The 20426-nt window shown below is 41.1% G+C and overlaps 2 protein-coding genes across 3 annotated transcripts; one reads left to right on the top strand and one right to left on the bottom strand.

Moving 5' to 3' along the window:
* Positions 1 to 1057: 1057 nt before the first annotated feature.
* On the bottom strand, positions 1058 to 9195 carry derl2 (derlin 2). 2 transcript variants are annotated; one of them, XM_071534684.1, is made up of 7 exons: positions 9091 to 9195; positions 6189 to 6254; positions 3956 to 4029; positions 3579 to 3672; positions 2003 to 2198; positions 1793 to 1883; positions 1058 to 1635 (listed from the first exon to the last, which is right to left on the bottom strand). In XM_071534684.1, exons 1-7 carry the CDS (start codon positions 9181 to 9183, stop codon positions 1530 to 1532), a joined length of 720 nt encoding a protein of 239 aa, XP_071390785.1. In that variant the 5' UTR covers positions 9184 to 9195; the 3' UTR covers positions 1058 to 1529. The 2 variants fall into 2 exon arrangements, with proteins under 2 accessions (XP_071390785.1, XP_071390786.1); XM_071534685.1 differs by having other exon boundaries at positions 9094 to 9183.
* A 3155-nt stretch (positions 9196 to 12350) lies between these two features.
* Positions 12351 to 19829, top strand: LOC139656993 (dual specificity tyrosine-phosphorylation-regulated kinase 4-like). The gene is made up of 14 exons (XM_071534675.1): positions 12351 to 12446; positions 13143 to 13289; positions 13376 to 13493; positions 13666 to 13817; positions 14207 to 14343; positions 14492 to 14632; positions 14795 to 14933; positions 15189 to 15270; positions 15370 to 15542; positions 15661 to 15727; positions 15854 to 15983; positions 16144 to 16324; positions 18581 to 18656; positions 19723 to 19829. The coding sequence occupies exons 1-14, from the start codon at positions 12351 to 12353 to the stop codon at positions 19827 to 19829; spliced, it is 1746 nt and encodes a 581-aa protein (XP_071390776.1).
* Positions 19830 to 20426: the final 597 nt, after the last annotated feature.

Genomic DNA, 20426 nt, shown 5'->3' with positions numbered 1-20426 from the left:
ATTAGTTTAATGGCGATGTTTGGTTTACTTTAAGACATGAACTGAAACGCATCACTCACTGAGAGCATGTGTGTTAAGCGTGGAAAAAGACTCAAGATCAAGAGCAACCAGTCTTTGCAGCATACTCCCATGGTTTAAATGCGTTGAACAATTACAAAGGGCGTTTCCCATATTACCTGAACGCAGCATTCTTCTTCCTCTTCGGTTGTATGACGGTTGACAAACGAGTTACAAAAAGTATTACCGCCACCTACTGATGTAAAGTGAGAGTTGCGATTCTATACTTCGCATTAATTTGAATATTCATACAAATCTAAAGTGTTGCATTATCACCCAGAAATGACACAAAGGCCAGAGGTTTAAATCAATTAACAAAATTATGAAAATTGGTGTTTTTCATATTGAAAAAAGGTGTGGTGCTAAGGCACAGGGGAACATGTAGTAGTCCCCTGTACACCATATGGAAATGCATTACCTTGTATTTATACTTGATTGTACTATGGCAAACACAGTTTGTTGAAGGGTAATTCATATCTGCAGTAGTAGTAATAATAACTATATTATCATGACAATTTTCTTAAAATGACAAAGTACTATAAAGTAAAACAGAACAATTAAACAATCAGCTACAATAAAATGAAGACTTGCTCTCCTGGCTCCATAAAGGCCCGTTGCTCATCTAGGCCACTCAGCAAAATTCAGAAAATATTATCGGAAACCCAGCAACCCAACTGACAAGAAATACAATAGCACTCCAGGCTATAAAATCCTTTCAATCTTATTCTGACCGGACTGGTAAGCAGTGGGTTCAGAATTTGAAACAAGCATTGTCACAACTCATGACTTTTATACCCCCTTCTCAAGAGCAACATAGCCCAAAAGTTCTTGAACAGGATTCTCAATCACCACCTGGGTTCCTGGGTCAGTTTCTCTCATGCAGTAAGCTTTAAAATGGATCACATGAAAACATTCAAAAAACAATAAAATGGATGCCGCATCACTGAAATAAACCAGCGACACTCTCACAAATGAAATATAACCAAAAAGTAATTTGCCACACACATTTATTCTTTAAAAAAGTGAAATGAAAAAAAATAATAAAATAAAATAAAATAAAAACAAAACACTCGCCATCTGAATAAATTCATTCAGATATTTTACTGCTGCTGTCATTTTCTCTCTTTCATCTGACAATTGTTGAATATCACTATTTTTTCTCTGATGAAGACAAACATCGATCGAGCCAAACGGCTCGCCATCCAAAGTCCCCGGGGCTTCTGTTCTCTCAAGTAGTCTTAGAGCAACAATCTGGCATCGAGAAGAGTTTCTGAGGGTGATGTAAGCCATTTACAAAGACAACAGACGGAGATCTCCCAATGAGTTCTGGTGGTTTGGCATTCTTAGTCCAGAACAAAACAAACAAGTCGGAAAAAAAGACCACGTTCGTCCCCTTCATCTCTCTCTCTCTCTGAGGGAATGTCCTTAGAAGTGACCTGGCGATCAGGGGGTGGGGGTGGGGCGGGGCTCGTTTAACCCCCAAGGCGCTGTCCCTCCCCCCAGGCAAACCCTCCGGGGCGCTCCTCGGGGAGGGGGTTGTAGTTGGCGTCTTCCTCTGGAGTGTCGAACAGCATCTTTCTGCGGGGAGATACAGAGAAGAAGAGGTGGGTGGACGACTTCTAGAGACGCACAAAGGTAGTGACGGATCTCACTTCCAACAGGTTGATATCTCGTAAAATGACGACTCTGTTCTGATCTCTGTAGTAGTATTTGCGTAAGGGAATGTAGGACTCACATGATAGAGGGGGTCTTGAGCCACCTGCCACCACCTGGCTGGTTGGGAAACACATCCTCCAAGAAGAAGTACACATGACCAACAGCGATACCTCAGGACGGGACAAAACATGAAATCACAATCACTATCATCCACAAAGATGCATTCATTTTGGCTCTTGGAATACCGCTAAGGCGCTAAATAATGAATGAAGATGAGAGCGACAGCTACCTAATAGATCCACGATGATGGAGTTGCCCAGCAACAGAGAGAATCCCATCAGCACCCAGGGCAGGAAGGGCGCCTGGAAGTTCAGCAGGCCGAAGAAGTTCATGCGAACGTTCGGGTTTCGCCGACTCCACACGTACACCAGCATGATAGTGAAGGCTTGGCCCAGGAACACCAAACTCACAAAAGTGCCAAATATCTGAAAGCTTATTAAAGAAGAATGTGGCAAATAAACTAAATGAATTACACTTACAGTTTAGTTTATGGACACATTGACTGTTGGGAGGATTGAACCTGAGAACTTCTGGTTTTGGGGCACACTCTCCTTAACCTGGGTCTGATTTTCCTATTTTTTGTCATCATGACGATTGATTGCGTTCAAAGGTTACTCACTTCCTTCACTGTAGACCTTCATGTAGTTTCAGTTTGCTGGAAGCCCTGCTGTCCAATACACACTTCGAAGAAGGAATCTCCAACAGTTGAATCCAAAAGCGACTAAAACACTCACACTGCAATGGGACCTTCCTACATCCAATTTCCAATTACCCATTGCCTGAAACTTGTATACATTGTGGTATTAGATACGTTATTTTAACTAGTCTGCAAGTAGAGCACACAAGTACTCTGATGCTGTGTTCAAGTCATATCGGATGTTCTGTAAATATGAACCGCCTACTGGGTTCGAATCCGGCCAAGGACTTTTTTAGCATGTGATCCCTCTCTCTCTCCCCCAATCTTTCTTGTCGCTCTCCACTGTGAAGTATCAAATCAAGGGTAAAAGGCAAAAAAAATAAAAAATAAATAAAAATAAAAAAACCTTAAAAAAGAAAACTGGCAGCCAGCAAACTACACATGGAAGTGTGTGAGCAATGCTAAACAATATCAGATGGACTATTATAACTAAAATGTTGTGAATATTGTTCAATCACAGGTATTTAAAGACAATGTGTAACTGCAGTATGAGTGTTATTATGTTTTAATCGCTTTTTGGGTTCAACGGTTGGAGCTTGCTTTGGCCCTTGAGTGTGTATGGAAGAGCAGCGCTCAAACTGAAGATCTACAGTGAAGTAATTGAGTAAATTCTGACCACAAAAACTAGGAAAATAAGGCCCATGTTGAAAATAACCAGAATTATCCTTTAATCACTCTTTAACAGGCTCTAACAGGTGCGTGATATGTTTCTTGCTGGTTAGACCACCGGCAGCAATCAGGGTATTAATTTAGCAGTAAAGATACAGGAAAAGAAACCAGATGGCAAAGAGTGTGTGGGAAAGCACCCCACAAGCCTCCGGACAGGACAGATGTGGTGTTTTCAGTGCATCAAATATTTCCAGTACATACATTGTCTGTGGACCTCAGGATAAGTAGTTCGTAAATAAAGTTCTGGACTAAATAAATAAACTTTTAAAAGGTGCATTATGTAAGGTTTTTACTGATAAGACTGTTGTGATCAGCACCAGTGACTGAGTAGTTTCTTGGCCTGGTGCTGAGATTTCTGGCTTTCAAATCTCTCTTTCTGGTCCATACTCTGTTTTGGACAAACCCACCAATCAAAGAGAAGCTTTCAGAGGAAGGATACAGTCATCAGAAGCCCACCAAAGAGGAACATGAAGACAAAGTCAGCAGTGCGTCCCCTGAAAGAGCCCTCCTCCAGCATACGACAGTATCGGTACCTGGAGGCAAACGGTTAAGGAAATATACACAAAACATGCAACACATCCTGATTATAGAAACACAACTGCAAGGCCAATCTTACGTTGCATCACCATCACATAAAGATTCTGATCATGTGACTTATCTCCCTCCATTTGTATGTCTAGTCCCCAGAGCAGCGTAGCGTTTAATAATCCCATCTCTGAAACCACATGTACCTTTACCCTTTTTAAGTGAAACAGAAAATATGCAAATGTATTTCATATGCATACTTGCACAGAGACCCGCAACTGAAAAGGATACAAAAAAATCATATTGAACAGGAAGTTGAAGCCAACTGGACCAAAAAACAGAAAGTTGGTTATTAGCCGCCATACCTGGAAAATGAGACAGAGAGAGAGGTCAGTTTTTTTTAACAGCTTGCATTTTAATAGTGGCTGGAGCCTATGTTTTATTATTGAATCTCCAGCAGTTAGCCTTCAGGGACAATTCAGTAAAACCTAAGGTGCAGCAAAATAACATGACATCATGGAAACGGTTGGGGACATAATGATGTGAAGCAGACCACAAGACATGTGAAACATAACTAACAGGCCTGGAGAGGAATGTCTCAAAAACCTGGGCCGTTGGGTAGGCCATCTTCAGTTTGGGGCACACAAATAATAGTTCATTAAACTATCAATTCATCAAAAATCAGCCGTACATGCTACAGTTTTGCAATTTTCACCAAAATGTAGGCCCAAGTGAGAAGGAACTTTCACACACTGCAACCTAGTGCAAACTAAAAGAAGTCCATCACTCAACAAGATCACAACTTGCTGTCGCTGTCAGAGGTTGTGAGTTCGAGTCCGGAGTGATGCTGAGTAAACATGCTTACTCCTACTCAGGCATTGAGATGTGTGTAACATGTTTTCAAAGATATTTCAAGGTTTTATTATAACCAGGGGCTGGGCAGTTCTGCTGCCGGTCCTTCTTGTATTTGTCACTGTTGTCAAAATTCCCGGCCCGTCTCATTGCTGCTCAGCAGCTATAATATCAAGTTGTGTTTAACATAACTAGCCAGCTAACTAACCACATTGCTCTCCCAAAAACAATAATATGTTCCAAAGAGATCGTAGGTTATGTCTACTGACAGGCATAACCAAAAGTAATGTTGGAATGGTAAGACAAGAAAGTGTGGTTGCTCATGTAACATGGAGAATAACTTTGTATTTGTATTAAGTACGCTCAAATAAAATTTGATACAAAGAATGAAGTCAAACTTATTACTTAACATTCCAATCACATTAATTTACAACTGTAATCAACTAATTGGATCAGAGATGTTCAGTTACATTGTATAGACCAACTTAATGGTTGCCTTTAAAAAAAAAAACCGAACAAAATATTCAGAAATGTCCTACATCAAAGCTGAAAACATTATGTATATTGTGAAGGAAGCGCATGATAACCAACTACTAAAGTACTCTAAATTGGTCCACTCTCTATACTTAACTGCTAAGCAGGGCTAAGCACACCGATAATAAAAACAAGTTACTCATTTTGTCATGAAGGTGTAAGTACACTGACAGTGGCTCCATTCGCCACCCGCTGTAAGGTGTTTCCATGCTACACCAAAGAGCATGTAGTAGCAAGATCAACATCTCGCTCATCCAAAACCTCTTCCATTGGACGCAGTTATGCAACATTATACTGCCATATCACTTTGCTACAGTTACTCGGCCTATCAGTTTCACCCCTTTGTAAGGGTTTAAGGACAAACTCTCTGAATAATTTGAATTTTGAGCTGGAATAATGCTGCTGCTGAAAAGTAATAGTGTGTGATCCTGTCCTGTATCTCTGTCTCCCTCTCAACCATCTTCCCATATATTAAAAGCGCCTTAAAACACTTTAAACATTACAAAACATCCATTGGTGATGCAACTTTCATTTCTGAGCCCATTTTGTTGTTTGTTGGTGTATTTTTTTCATTCCTGTGGATAACTGACCAAATGAGATATTAGCAGCTACAACGGAGTTTGGTGTCAGTCCCTCAGAATTCAAAGAGCACGAGTGTCTTTCTAGACTCACTATTTTGCACCAACGTCTGTTTCTGGTGAAAGATAATAAACTCATGATGATAAAAGTGATCAAGATGTTTAACCAGGGAGACCTTCTACAACTGTATCACTTCATCATATTTCAAATATCATGGATTTCATTTGGTTTTTTTTTTAGCTGGGATCAATTTGTATAACTTTCACCAAAAACAAAACAATCATACAGGGAGAAACCCATCACATGGGGCAGAGACACCAATTTCTCCAATAGACCAGAATGCATTGCAGCCACAGCTTGCATTTTTGGGGATCTGGCGTTGGCAGCGTGTCACAGACAACGCCTCTTTCAACAATGAACACGGCACACCACAACATTGTTTTCTCCCCACTCGCCCCTCTTCTCGACTGGAAAATCTAGCGCTCTCCACCATGACACTTACAGCACAGAGAACCCTCTTCTCTGGAGGCTGTTCTGTTAAATGTAGGAAATCACTCACCTGGTAATTCCTTAGAATCAAATCAGGGTTGAAGTACAGTTGAAAAGGTGTGATGAGCTCTAGTTGCTGTGAGAGGAGAGGACAGAAAAGATAACTGTCATGAGAACTTCAACTGATGATCCAGCTTTGACATACATTACCATCCCCATATGACAAAAAAGAACATTTAATATGAACAGCAATTTCGGGGGTCTTTACAAATATTAAATACGTCTAAATGTGATGGAAAAACAAATTGCTTATTTTTCCACTTCTGCCTCAGGATATTTAAACTCGACCTCAAAGAAGGGACCCTCCCTGTCCCCTTGCTCATTTTGTGTGTTCACATTCACATTAATACTCAGTTTATATTCAAGATAATCAAATATTCTGTTTGTGAGCTGGTGCATGTAAACACCATGTCCTGTTTACAATGACGGAGATAAGCCCATATCCCAAATATGAGAAACACAAATATCCGAACTGGAATATGCTGATATTAACCACTGAATTCTGGCATGATAACATCCTCATAATGTAAACTCCTAAAAATGAGTCATGAGTGTGTTTACATGCTCATTAATACTGCGAATATGAGCCTTCTCATGGCTAAGGTCATATCTTAGTCAGGATTGTTGACATGGAACGATGCATATTGTCTAACGCTCTAGTTATCCTGCTGTCTGTAGTGTATTGTAGACTATGTTAATATGGTGTTTACATGCCAGAATTCACCAGTTAATATCAGCATATCCCAGCTAGCATATTTGGGTTTTTCATATTTATATTTATCAAAATTAAAGAACTCACATAAGTACACATACGGTAGGATTCAACAGAATCTGACTGAGAATTTTAATGTGCTACAATAATGAATTATATGTAACAAAGGATACAACTAGCCTACTCCCCAAGACAATTTTAAATCCTATTTTGTTTGATTTTTGTAACAGCTGGCAGAACTATTTTCAATGGTGTGTGGTAGAAATAAACTGTGAGACCACTTTACATGATAAATGAAAAATGTAACTATGAAAATCATACTACACTATTACCATGTGGCTTAGGCTGTGGTTTTTCAAATCACTCGCCATGCTTGAGAAGTTGCACGTTAATTTGCCCATCCCAAACCGAGGGTGGCATACAGAACAAATTGTTTTCTCACACACACACACACACACACACACATACCATTCTAGGCCGACTGTGGGAACAAAACAAAACTGTTTTTCACTGACGCCTACCAATAAACCCAACACTGTGCCAGGACTACTAAACAAGCCGACTGAAAAAATAAAAATATTGGACCAAATCTTTAATTGATTCTGAGCTAAAAAGACAAGCGGGCTGCTCGGTGTAATGGATTTTAAGCGAACACAGAAACCAGTGTGGGGTTTCTCAAGCTTGCTTTGACGCTCATCTCCAGGCAGGTAACTTGATAGCAAGTTTAGCAGTTCCGCTTGACACTATTCTGTGCCACTGTCATTTGAATACCGTGCTGTAACTCCACCCTGCCTAGAGTGCGCTCTAAACACTCTAAGTGACACTGTGTATCATGAATATGATTGCATTCTGCATTATTAAACAATCCAATATAGTTCAGTTATGAGGTGCACAGTGCCAATTAACACACTCTAGGAAAGTCAAAGACAATTACGTGGGTCATTCCTTAGATTCCTTAGATATGTGGTTCCCAAAGTGGGGTCTGAGGACTACTAGAGGTCCTTGTGAGGTTTCCAAGGGATCCCCAACAAAATGAGGAAGAGTTCATTCATATTTGCACAATGAAAGGATGACTGCTCTGATCATGGGTTTCACTGTACCTACTGTTACATCCCCACCAACAGTATAGACAGATATGCATGCACATAGTCATATATAACAGCAAAAATCTTGACATGGAAAAGATTGGGACCCCTGCTGCATATTACTTTACATATTTGGGTCATGTTTCAACCCTTAAGTCTATGAAAATGAATTGAAATGAAACCCTCATTCAGAAACTGCCCTCCAAAATCTACTTCAGAGGCACACATACAAAAACACACAACACACACGACTTTATGCCACTTCAGGGCAAAAAAATCATTGTGTTCTTGAAACTGTCCTTTCTCACCTTTACAGTATCACATTTTTCTCTTGTATGGCGAACACCACGCCAAAGTCCCTTAAATGTGACCTTGGGTATCTCTTCAAATCGGCCTATATATAATTCACCATACAACACTTTCTTCAATAAAATGTCAACTTTTAGAACTAGTTCGCCTGTTGTTTCCACAATCGTCTACGACCAAAATACACAGTGAACAGAGAACAGTGAACAGAGTGAACCAATTATAAGTTTAAATTGTATTGGAATAAGTGCTGCTTGGTGGATTATATAGTTGCCGAGTTGAAAAATGGTTCCTAACGATTCAAAAATGGTATTGAGTCATGTTTTATGATGTAGGTCTCTTGGCCGATAAGCAAGGCCACTTTAATTTGACAGATTTTTTAATGGAGTTTGGCGTGACGTTCTCTCTAACGAGAACAGCACATATCCTGCAACCAGCGAGCGAAGAGCTTTCGCTTGCAAGGCAGTTTGTAAACTACTAAACAAGCAAATGACGCTAACCGTAACGTCTGCTGACAATATTGACTCACTGGTCAAATTAAATTAAGAAGACACCAACCACAGATACGGTTTTGCTGTCTTGCTACCTTGCTAGGGCAGCTAAACCTACAGTATCACTGGCTAACCAAATCCTGACACGTACCGTTCTCGCTTTCTCTACAGCAGCACCCATAGGCGCTACGGCTAAACTAGCGAGCTAACAGTAAAGTAAACACGTAGCTAGGTTAAGAGGTATGAAATTGAGAGGTATCCAAGGCCCGTAAGTGGCCGAAATAGCACAGTAAACAGTTGGATTTGGACATATCTTACCACTGCAGCGGTTGTGAGGACACAGGCGGTGGTATATGCCCTAGTTACAACAGGAATCTGTAAGTACTCCTGCTGTAAAGTCTGGTAAGCCATTTTGGACGGACTGAAAGCTTCCGGCACTTTCTTGACACGTCATTCCAGGATGCGAATGGTGGTGCGTTCAAACACATGTGGGAAATGGGAGATACGACTTCCTACCAGACTTCCTAATAGAATTGATGTAGAACAACAATGTATAATATGTAGCTGTAACACAAATGAACAAGAAAATGATAACAAAAAATGTGCACAATCAAAATATTTGATACAAGAAGCACAGAGGACAATGTAAGATCAATTAAAATAGCAAGGATTTTTTTTTAACCTGGGTACCTTCCCCGAATTTTCCCAAGGGAATTAATAAAGTGATATCTTATCTCTTATCCCCTGAAGGGCTCAATGAAGATCTTGATCTCTCATGTTTTTCGTGATCATTGTCATTTACCTTTCTTGAATTTGTTTGCATTAGAGTCTCACTTCTCCTTTTCGTGACGATTTCATTTCATTTTGTTATAATGCTATGCTATGTAGATAGTGCCATATTATGGTAGGTTTTTGGGATATAATGTATAATCATATAGAACATAGTATTTGAAGTTTCTATGTTTTGTTTCATCTCTAGTGGCTACTGGGTGGCAGAAGTGTTTACTATTTACTATTATCTATCATTTGTATTTATTGTCATTATCCAGTCTAGTCTGTCCCAGGTAAATTCACGTCAGTTCCTTTTATTTTCCTTCCTTTTTTTCACATTTTCCCTCCTTTTTTCTTATTTCTAGGATCGTCTTCCACTCCCCTTCAGTGCTGCCTGAGGAAGGGCGCTGAGCTCAAAATGCGTTGCATGTTCTGCATGTTTATAACCTATATATGTATGTTCATTATGCACTGTTGTCTACTGATGTGCTTTTGAAGCTTCAAAAAATTAAAAAAAGTAAGATGCTTCCAATCCTATTTTGATTTTTGACGACCTGAGGACAGGCGACCTGTCAATCACTATCCATTATACACAATTATTTTTAAAATCGCCATAAGGACACACATTTGAAGAAGTGAAATTAGCTACTGAGTATATAACCTCTTGTCGAAAAAAAGGAACTGACTTTATATTTTGAGTGAGAAGTTGGGTTGTGGTCCCATTCTCCTCATTTATCTGCTTTCTTTGTTGCATCTGAACATGAACAACTCATAATTTCACCGAGACAGATTCTTTGGAGCTATATGACACAAATGGGAGACCTTTTTGTGAATGATGTTTAAACTTAACTGTGTTCCATATTTACTAATTCTTCTTTCTGGATTCTCTGGAAGATGTTGACTGTCCCGGGTGTGGTCCTTTCTGTTCTATTGTCCCAGGTGTGATCCAATTATTTTCTATTCTATGGTATTTTTGGGAGGCAGGGCAAGAAGAGACAGTTTTCTCTTGCAAAGTGCTCTAAGGCTCAAACTCCTGGCAGCTTTGACTCTTTAGAGACAAAATCAAGCCCATTTTGTTGAGTTGCAACAGTGCAAACACCCAAATGAATCTTATTTCATGGCAGCGGTAACACTACTTAACCAGTAAAAGTGCTCTTATGTTCAGAAATTCACTCAAGGCACAAAGTCAGTTTTCCCATTCATTATCAAGGGATCAGCTCCAGCAAATGTCTCCATCATGTTCAGCCTAGAAACGCCCAGCACTGAACGAGGACCAAGCTGCTCCTGCAAGATCTACCAGCGGCCACTAGATGGCGCTGCTGCTCCTCTGCTTGCTTCTTCCATGTAGTCCTACTGTGGGCTATTAAATAGAACTTGCATTTGACAAGTGCAAGTGTTTGATAGGTTAGATGATTTTCACATAAACGGTTTCAGTTAAAATGTTGGTTATTATTCAATTGCACATTGAAATTATTTCTCATTTAAACCTGCAATAAGCAATATCAGACCTTATAACCAATCCCGAACTTAACGTGTGCTATTCGGAGATTTCATTGAGGCATAATGATATAAACTGTGTTAGATTATGGACGTGAGACTGTTAACTGTATTTGACCTATAGGACAAAGTAGCCTAGGCCTTCCACAAACAAAAAAAGAACCAGAAAGTAGCACAATATTTTCCACAAAGGGTTAATTGATGTAGCCGAAAGTAGGTAGATCTTCAAAATGCTTCAAAACTTTACATTACTTTCCATCGAAATAAAGATTAGTTTCAACCAAGCAACAGTATAAATCAACGGTGCGTTCAAATCACACTCATAATTCCTGTAAATCATAACATGTTTGTTCTTTTTGGGGGAGAAAATCCATAACAGGCTCCTAAGGTTCAATCAAGAAAGAAGAAAGAAACTAGTTTTGGTTCATTTGTGTATGTGTTTTATACACTTTTTACACAATTTAAACATGCGCATGTATAGACTAATTCTATCTAAAACAAAGAAATGCTACTCACAGCGCTAACGAAAAATCCCATATATTCCTATATTAACTCACAGACCTTGTCGTAATTTATGGTATTTCCCATCTCCTATAGTATTAGCCTACTGTAGTATTCCAAATAATATCCCTATAGTTATATAGGCCTACTAAATTAGATAAATGTTTTTCACGTGTTTAAAGGTCATTATAGGCTATAATATTCCAATAGAGACCTATAGTGTGTGTGTGTGTGTGTGTGTGTGTGTGTGTGTGTGTGTGTGTGTGTGTGTGTGTGTGTGTGTGTGTGTGTGTGTGTGTGCCTATTCAATAATTTATGACACTGACCAAGTGGTCTAACAATCTCTTGTCAGTCATCAGTCATTGTTCCACTTTTCCCCAGAAATGTATTTTCCATCTAAGCAGGTTTGGAGGATTTGGTGGCAAATTATTTCAAATGGATTTTCCATATAGGCTCTAGCGAACTGATGCACCTGCACAACTCTATAGAGACAAGTCACTGTAATATTCCTATTGAGACCAATAGAGTGTCCGTGGTAGTCCATACTGAGCTGTATTGTTCTTTATAGTAGGCTATTGCTTATCTTTTATATTAATCACTATGATATTTCTATAATATTTCTCATAGTAGTATAGTATTGTTATGTAGACCTACTTTACTATAGGTCTTTATCATAGTGTTCGGAACCAGCCGCACCACTATACCGTCATAAACGGCCCAGTTCTTATAAGTTTAGGTTTTCGTTGCAGCGTTCAGTGAAGAGACCCGAGCGGAGAAATTACACATCAACTGTTTAGATAGACGACAACATGAGTTATTGCGACTTTTTGAAAGTTTCCAAGATAGAAATTGGAAAGAGGCCAGAGAGACTTCTCAAAAGAAGAGGCAACGAACTACAGAAAGAGGTTGGTTGAATTTATTTTTCGGTGAAATCTCAAACGTTTGGACATCAAAGACACCCGTTTGATAAGATTCAATCCCAGAGACACTATGGGCAGATTTTAACTATTGTTAATTAATTATTTGGTAGTATTGATTTATTATTACATACAGTGTAAACAGTTATACAACTGTTTACACTGTATGTGGGGCGATAACACAGGTGAGAGAAACCTACACTGCCTGGGGGAGCAGTGAAAAACAGAAAGGCTGTGGGTGCACATGTGTAGTGCTCTGACAGCAATAAAAAATACAGACTATGGGAGTAATATGGGCTACATTAAGCTGTACCTGTGAGATACCCTCGATGAAACACCTAGTGTATGCTGAAACACTTCGGGTAAACATAGAAAAATAAAGGCTTTCTTAACTTTTACACACTAAAGAGGATCCTTCCTTTTTTCAAGTGTAGTCTACCTGTGGACTGTGTTGTCAGAGCAAACAGTCTGTACTGCTCTGACAACAGCAAGGTCATTAATTTATTATTTTTACACTTAACTATAACTCACCTGCTTTGTTCACCACACATACACACATGCAAATATAATACTGTCTATCTGATGTTGTCTCCTCAAAAGCTGTTGTGTAATTGCATCATTCTGCATCGTCTTCAAGAAAATCCCTCTGAGTCACATTTTCTTTTTTTCTTTTTTGATGCACAGAACAATGTCACCAAGAAAGGCTTCTTGCCCAAGCTGGAGCCAAAGTCTGTGGGTGTGAAGGCTCCAAAGCGCCCCCAGCAGCCGGATGTTGTTCTACCACAGATCCACGGGAGCCAGCAGAAAACCCACCAGCGTGGTGGTCTTCTGGTCAGTCCTGATGTCTATTTACACATTTGTTGTTATCTGTCTCCTCATAAAACATCTCACTGCATGTCTTTGGTTCCTCTGATCAGCCACAGGTGCGAGCGCAGAAAGGCCACGGCTTCACCGTGGAAAGCTTCGCTTCCAAGAAGAAGCTGAAGATTGAGAAGGAGAAATCCTGTAATGGACAAGAGGCCATGTCCCCTGCATGTAAGTGGGCTGAGACCAGGAGAGGTTCTCCTTGAACTGTCAAAAAGGGCCCAAGTTTAGGATACAAGTTTACATCCTTTTTATAATCTTATAGTGAGATCATTAGAGAGGAACACAGAGAGAGAGCAAGTGAAAAAGACACCTGACTCACCTTTTCTTTCCCTCCATACAGATGTCTTGAAGAATTACAAGAAATACCTGACAGAATTTGAGCAGGAAGAAATTAAAGACTATGAGCAGGTGTGGTACCTCGGCCGCAAGGCTAAGAAGATCCAGGGATCCTATAACTCACAGTACGACGATGAGGAAGGATTCTACAGGACGGTAACTGCACTATTCTTTCAAGCAGTAGAAAATTATTTCTACTGCTACTTCCAGTTGTTGATTGCTCAACAATGATTATTTGTTTATCTCTTTATTGTTGGACTGAAGACATTTTTGCACCTTCAAATTAATTGATTGAGCTTTTGTTGCAAAGTCTGATAGCATGTGACAGCTAAACCCAAGTTCAGCACATCACTTCATGATGTTTGTGAACATTGAAGTGAAACCTGTATTTTGAATCAGGATGGGTTATGACAGTAGCAAAAAGCTTATTTCCATTCATATTTTTTTCAACCTAGTGGATGTGAATATTTGGAGGCTTTGCACTGTGGGACGATATGTCCCATGGTGTATCTTATCGACTGATCCTTTGAACTTTTGGTCCGCAGGTCATCAAAGATCACATCGCCTACCGCTACGAGGTGCTGGCAGTGATCAGTGAAGGCGGCTTCGGCCACGTCCTCAAGTGCCGGGACCACAAAACAATGGAGCTTGTGGCCCTGAAAGTCGTACGAAACCTGGACAGGTGAAACATTTTCTAAAACTCCAGAATAGCAGACACAAATAAAAGAGAGAAAGCTGAACCTGATATGATACTTTAGGAATCAGCTTAGACAACAGTCACTCATTATCACTGAGCTTATATTCTCCTCTGTGGTCCTGTTGGTATTTAGGTGCAACCTTGAGGGGACGGCTGAGGTGAAGATCTTAGATGCGCTGCGGAAGAAGGACGAGAACAACGCGGCCAACATCCTGCATATGAAGGATAACTTCTACTTCCGCAGCCATCTCTGCATCTCCTTCGAACTCTTGGGGTAAGTTCACAAAATACTCATTATTTTGTTACTATGATGATGCAGCTGGACTCATGCAAGCAAGCTAAGTTGTACCAATGCTATTAAGCAACTCAAGAGGCTGTGGGGATTTGTTCATCAAATCAAAAGGTAACGTAAGTCTATCACTCTCATTCTCTCCAGAAAAGACTTGTATAAGACTCTGGAGGCGAACAACTTCCAGGGCTTCAGCATCCCTCAGGTCAGACAGTTCGCCATAGACCTGCTCAACTGCCTGCAACTGCTCCAGAAGGAGAGGATCATCCACTGCGACCTAAAACCGGTAGGAGTCAAAGTTATCGATCTTCACTGTGAAACGATCCATCGGTGCAGCTCAAATAATCCACAAGTGTTGGGTATTCCAATCGAATTCTCACCGATTCTTGATTCCTTGCCTAAAATACTCAATGCGAGGTGTATTCATTGTTATTTGTTACAGTGCACTGAGTTGTTAGACAATATTGAGTAGTTTAAGAGTAGTTTTACTAAGATGTGTTGCAGGTAAGGCACTGGTCATACTTACATGTTGCTTTTTCAGGAAAACATCCTCCTCTCCGATAAAGACCAGGAGCATGTGAAGGTCATTGACTTTGGAGCAAGCTGCTTTGAGGAGAACAGAGGTGAGTGTGTGTTGGTTGATTGATCACATCATTATGAAATATTACAGGCTGTGTCAATTCTACCTTTACTATCGGTCTTTTCCTGTTCCTCCTCCACAGCCTCTGCCTGCATCCAGACTCTGCTGTACATGTCTCCGGAGGTTCTGCTGGGCAAAGACTACAGCATGGCCATCGACATGTGGAGCCTGGGCTGCATCTTGGCCGAGCTGCACACCGGCTCCCCTCTCTTTGCTGGCCTCGACATGTACGACCAGTTCAACTGCATCATGGAGGTAACACTACCAGACGTGCAACACCAACATCAGGCCATTTGCCATTTCATTGACTGCAGCAAATATTTCTTCACCAAGATGTAATGCTTACAAAGGGTTTTTGTGTGTATTCTTTAAGGTGCTGGGTGTCCCTCCTGCAGAGTTTGTGCGGACAGCACCAAAAAAGGAGAGGAAGAAGTTATTTGGTGAGCAAAAACATTCAAGTCTTTTGATTGTTTCTTGGCTGGTCATCTTTATGATAGGCTCAATGGTGCTGTGATCCTCTACAAGATATCTTGTAACTGACTTGTCAGTGTGTTATGGTTGTGCAGATTCTAAGGGCGTCCCGAAGAACACAATGAACTTCAACGGCAAAATTCGGGTTCCCAACAGCAGGAATCTGGCCAGCCTCCTGAAGACTAAGGATGCAAACTTCCTGGATTTCATTCAGCGCTGCCTCAAGTAGGTGCACTCCCTCAGAAACACTCGATAGGATCTATACTTTTCCAAAAATGTGTTGTACTATGTTGTACTAAGTAAGCTAAGCTTTCTTTCAGTGTATCTTGTAGAGTGTCCTTAGTTTCTCTCTGAATGTGTGGACTTCATATATTTCGTTATTTAGATATAACCCAGAGGAGCGCATGACACCAGACGAGGCCATGCAGCATCCGTGGATTAGGAAGCAGCTTCTCTACAAGAGAGTGCAAATGCCAGCTGTGCAACTGCAACCAGTCGAGGAGAAGGAAGCCGAGGTCACACTCAAGAGCTCCACCGCAGGGAAGGGAAAAATCCCTGTGCAAAGTGTAAGTACCATGAGCAAGCCATGTGCAAGCCATGTTTCCTTAAAGATATCATAGAATTGTTCATTGTAGACCAGCAGAGTTTGTGCTAGGGAGAGGAGAAAGGGAGACAGTCTGTGCATGAGAACATGATGCCCAGTGTGTATGAGGCACTGTTGCTGAAAATGTTCCGATGCCACTTTGAACGATAGGAGCTCCAGATAGTTTATAGGCTTTCTGCTCTGCTGTCCAAACATCATTATTGCACTGCTTTGGAGAACCACTCAGTCTCTTAGGGAGGTGTGCATGGGATAAGCAGAGAGTGTTTCAGGAAACAGCTCTGAGCATATAGCATTGGAATACACTGCAGTAAATAGGATTCATTGTCTGTGTGCTTGCACAACATCCTGGAGAACCACCATCTTTGAGCAGAGCAGAGCAGCCTTAAACAGCAAATGTTTTAAGATTAGACCCAAATATTTTTTTCTCAGTCAAGTGTTTCATAGTTCAAAATTTCTCTTGCCTCTCAGAGCGGGACAGTTATTTCACACAAATTTAAAATCTGGCTTTGGGTGTGTTGAAGTACATACTAGACTTAAATCAATCTCAGCTGTCTAAGCTTGGTATGTCTTAGTGTGTGTGTGTTTTTTTGGTAGGGAAATCTACCAATCTGGCATGTAATTTGAGTAGAACTACAGAAATACATCATACATACTTTAAATTGTTCTACTGTTGCCAACTGGGCAGCTTTGTTGCTAGTTTTAGCAACTTTTCAGACCCCCTGGCAACTTAATTTGTCAAAACAACTATCGACAAATCAAGCTTCTTTTTCAGACAGTCAGGGGCTAATGTGGCAACACAATAATCATAAAATGTTTTGAAGTGAAACATGAAGTTTGAAACACTAATTACATGTTCCACCACAAACTGGATGATAATAAAATGAATTGGACATGCCATTTACTTCTGTTTGTCATGTGAAAAGGTTTTAGTCGTGGTTAAATCAAACAATTTTTTTGCTAATAATGAAAATTTAACTCAGAGTAAAAAACTTCTTGGCATGACTTGGGAATTGAAACTGGGTTGTCAGAGTTGTAGGCAAGTGTTTACACCACCACACTATTATTTCAGTGTCACTACTACTTGTTTGTAGTTGTGTCTCCTTATTATTGTTTGGTGGTGGGACAATGTATTTCTCTCATTTTTTGTGCACGGAACGTATATTTGAATTTGAAGTCATAGTGGTCATTTCACATAATTTCGGGTTACCAGGCTCAGTGTGTTGACAATGCATTGATATTAGGCAATAAATTGGTACGGCCAATGCACATACATTTGAGCAACATGCTTGTGTAATCCAAAGAGGTCTGATGACCACAACACTTCCCATACAAAGACCCCTCCCTCTGTGGGGGGACTGTAGCAAATATTGATATGTACATCAGACTGTAGCATCATCTGGCAACTACTTTCCTTTGAAATGGTGACCAAACCCTGAATTGGTCAGTTCTGGGTTGAGGTCAGAGGAGGCGAGGTAGAGCCAGAAAACGTAGTGTCAGGAAAAGACAAGGCAAGGTACAGTATATGGATCTTAATTTGTTTCAAAAGAAGGAGACTAATAGGATATGTGCTCGTTTGGTTCAATAAGTAACTGATTATCCAAATCTGGAAAGACAGCAGAAGTCCTCCAGTGCTGGTGAGCTGATGGATACTTGACACTCGACTGGCCCGCTAGCTTCATGGTTAGATGATAACAAGCTACAGCTAAACTTCATGTTAACGAACGCATACTGGTTTTCAGCACATGACATCTAGCAAAGGACAGAGTCTTTCCCTGAGTCAATATTACGTTAGATTAGGCTTTTCCATGGCATAATTATGTTTGTTTCTACAGCTATGATGTAGCATGGAAAAATATAAGCTTTCTAATAGAAGGTGATGAGAGGTGAAGTCAAGTTTCCATATATAATAAACAGAAAAACAAACAAAAAGTAACTTATTAGGATTTAATGATATTATGAGTTAATGAAATATATAGAGGCACAACTTTGATTAAATATGTTCCCAATATGGACCGGATTTAATTAGTTTTCTTTTACAGCAAATAGTTACTTTGGCAGTAGATACAGGACTGCCATTTTTGCATGCTGGCCTTCACGGTATAGGTAGCAGCAAAGACCCTTTCTGAGCCAGAAAATGTAAGGGAAAATGCTTGAGATGAATGTTTCAAATTAATGGCTATTTTTAAGCTGAATTACTGTTTGTTTTATTGTTTTTCAGAGGGTAACACAGATACTGCAGACAAAAGCAGAAAGAGAGAGGATCAGCAACTCTGAGAAGGAGAAGATCTCAGCCTGTATGCTGTGGGGACAGGAGAGGAGAACAAAGGAAGAAGAGAGAGAACGATCCAAAGTAAGAGAGAGGACAAGAGGAGAGACTAGGAGCGGATGGAGGAGAAAGGAAGAAGAGAGAGAAGGATCCAAAGGAGGAGAGAGGACAAGAAGAGAGACTAGGAGTGGACGGAGGAGAGAGGAAGAAGAGAGAGGAGGAGCCTAAGGAGGAGAGAGGAGAGGAGAGGAAGAGAGAGAAGGACCCTAAGGAAGAGAGAAGAGGAGCCTAAGGAGAAAAGGTGAGGGGGGGGGGGCTTGGGAGAGAAGAGGAGAGGAGACAAACAGAGACTAAGGAGGAGGAGGAGCCTAAGGAGGAGAGAATAGGATCCTCAGAGGGTCTTCAGCTGCTGCCTGATATTGTGGATCCTCACTTGGTTCTTTAAGTAAGGTCCTTTGGGGCCTTTCTGTTCCTCTTCCCCAAATCTTTGACATGCGAGGCTCACAATGACTGTTGTCATGGCTTGAAGTTTCCTGTTGACATTTCTCCTCACTGTTGCCTGACTGTTGTCAGATTGGTTCCACAGTGATGCCACTTGATCCGCTACAGGGAGTCATTTGTGACACTTGGAGGTTCCAGGCACTGTGGGGTGACTCCAGGCCTGGCTCCTCATGCATCTCACCAAGTTGGACACTTGTGCATTGTGTTGCCCCTCTCCCTATCAAACACTGGATTGGTGGATCTTTAAGGCCCATACATTCTTGCAGATCTTGACACAAGCACACTGCTTGCTTGCCCTCGCTTGTCCACCTGGGTCTAGTACCGTTAGGTCTGCCGGAATGGGGTGCTTATTCCTATTCCCCTTTTGGGCTCCCCTGGGGGTATGTTTCAATAAGCTTCACTGTAGCTTGGTTTCCAGTAGTCACCATGCTTTCCGTGGTTATCAACCAGTCTTACCTGATCGTCACCGATTGAATCAGGTTCTAAGATGTGCAAATACATCTGCTGATACTTCTGGATACATCAACTAAAACAACTTAGTCGCCACCATGTCAACCACCACCTCTCCCAGCTCCTAGCCTCTCCCTCTGCAGACCCGAGGAAAACCTCCATGCCTCCACCTAGCGCTTTCATGCCAGCCCTCTTCCACTGCAATCCCCCCGGCACCCTGGGGGTGTTGAAACCATACACCTCTCTCTAAGGAGCACCTCACTCTCCTCCTAATTCAACCTGGAGAAGGAGCCAAAGGAGGAGAGAAGAGGAGCCCAAGGAGGAGAGAGGAGGATCCAAACCTCTTTGGCAGCTCTCCACTGTTCTTGAATCCTGCCCTTCTTCAAATAACTCACATGATCTTCCACAGGTGCAGCAGGAGTTTAGGGCAGTTCTTGTAGATCTTATATGAAATACCGCTAGGTCCTGAAGCAGAGCTTGCTCACACTTTGCGGGCAGCCTCTTGAACTTCCCTCAGCTGCAGCTCTCCTTCCTTAGGATGCACATCAACTGAGCAAGGTCTATACGCTTCTCTTCCCGTGCCTGCTTGTACTGGCACCTTAGGGTCTTCAGCTCCTGCTTGACATTGTGGATCCTCACTTGGTTCTTTAGGTAAGGTCCTTTGGGGCCTTTCTGTTCCTCTTCTCCAAATCGTTGAGATGTGAGGCTCAGAATGACTGTTGTCATGGCTTGAAGTTTCCTGTAGACATTTCTCCTCACTGTTGCCTCCAGAATTTGGTCTATATCACTGTCAGACTGGTTCCACAGTGATGCCACTTGATCCGCTACAGGGAGTCATTTGCGACAC

The sequence above is a fragment of the Centroberyx affinis genome, unplaced genomic scaffold, assembly GCF_046629955.1.
Source record: "Centroberyx affinis isolate AG114_WGS23_722 - 3 ecotype Tasmania unplaced genomic scaffold, CSIRO-AGI_Caff_v1 ptg002606l_1, whole genome shotgun sequence".
Lineage (NCBI taxonomy): Eukaryota > Metazoa > Chordata > Actinopteri > Beryciformes > Berycidae > Centroberyx > Centroberyx affinis.
The sequence above is the reverse complement of the archived record's forward strand: the minus strand, read 5'-3'. Positions and strand labels throughout refer to the sequence as shown.

Coding starts and splice junctions, on each gene's coding strand:
- LOC139656993 (XM_071534675.1), top strand. CDS start 12,351: ATGAGTTATTGCGACTTTTTGAAAGTTTCCAAGATAGAAATTGGAAAG. Junction 15,543..15,660: donor AGTTCAACTGCATCATGGAG/GTAACACTACCA, acceptor GTATTCTTTAAG/GTGCTGGGTGTCCCTCCTGC. Junction 18,657..19,722: donor GAAGGAGAAGATCTCAGCCT/GTATGCTGTGGG, acceptor CTCCCTCTGCAG/ACCCGAGGAAAACCTCCATG.
- derl2 (XM_071534684.1), bottom strand. CDS start 9,183: ATGGCTTACCAGACTTTACAGCAGGAGTACTTACAGATTCCTGTTGTA. Junction 4,030..6,188: donor TGATTCTAAGGAATTACCAG/GTGAGTGATTTC, acceptor CTCATTTTCCAG/GTATGGCGGCTAATAACCAA. Junction 2,199..3,578: donor TTGGTGGGCTTCTGATGACT/GTATCCTTCCTC, acceptor ATAAGCTTTCAG/ATATTTGGCACTTTTGTGAG.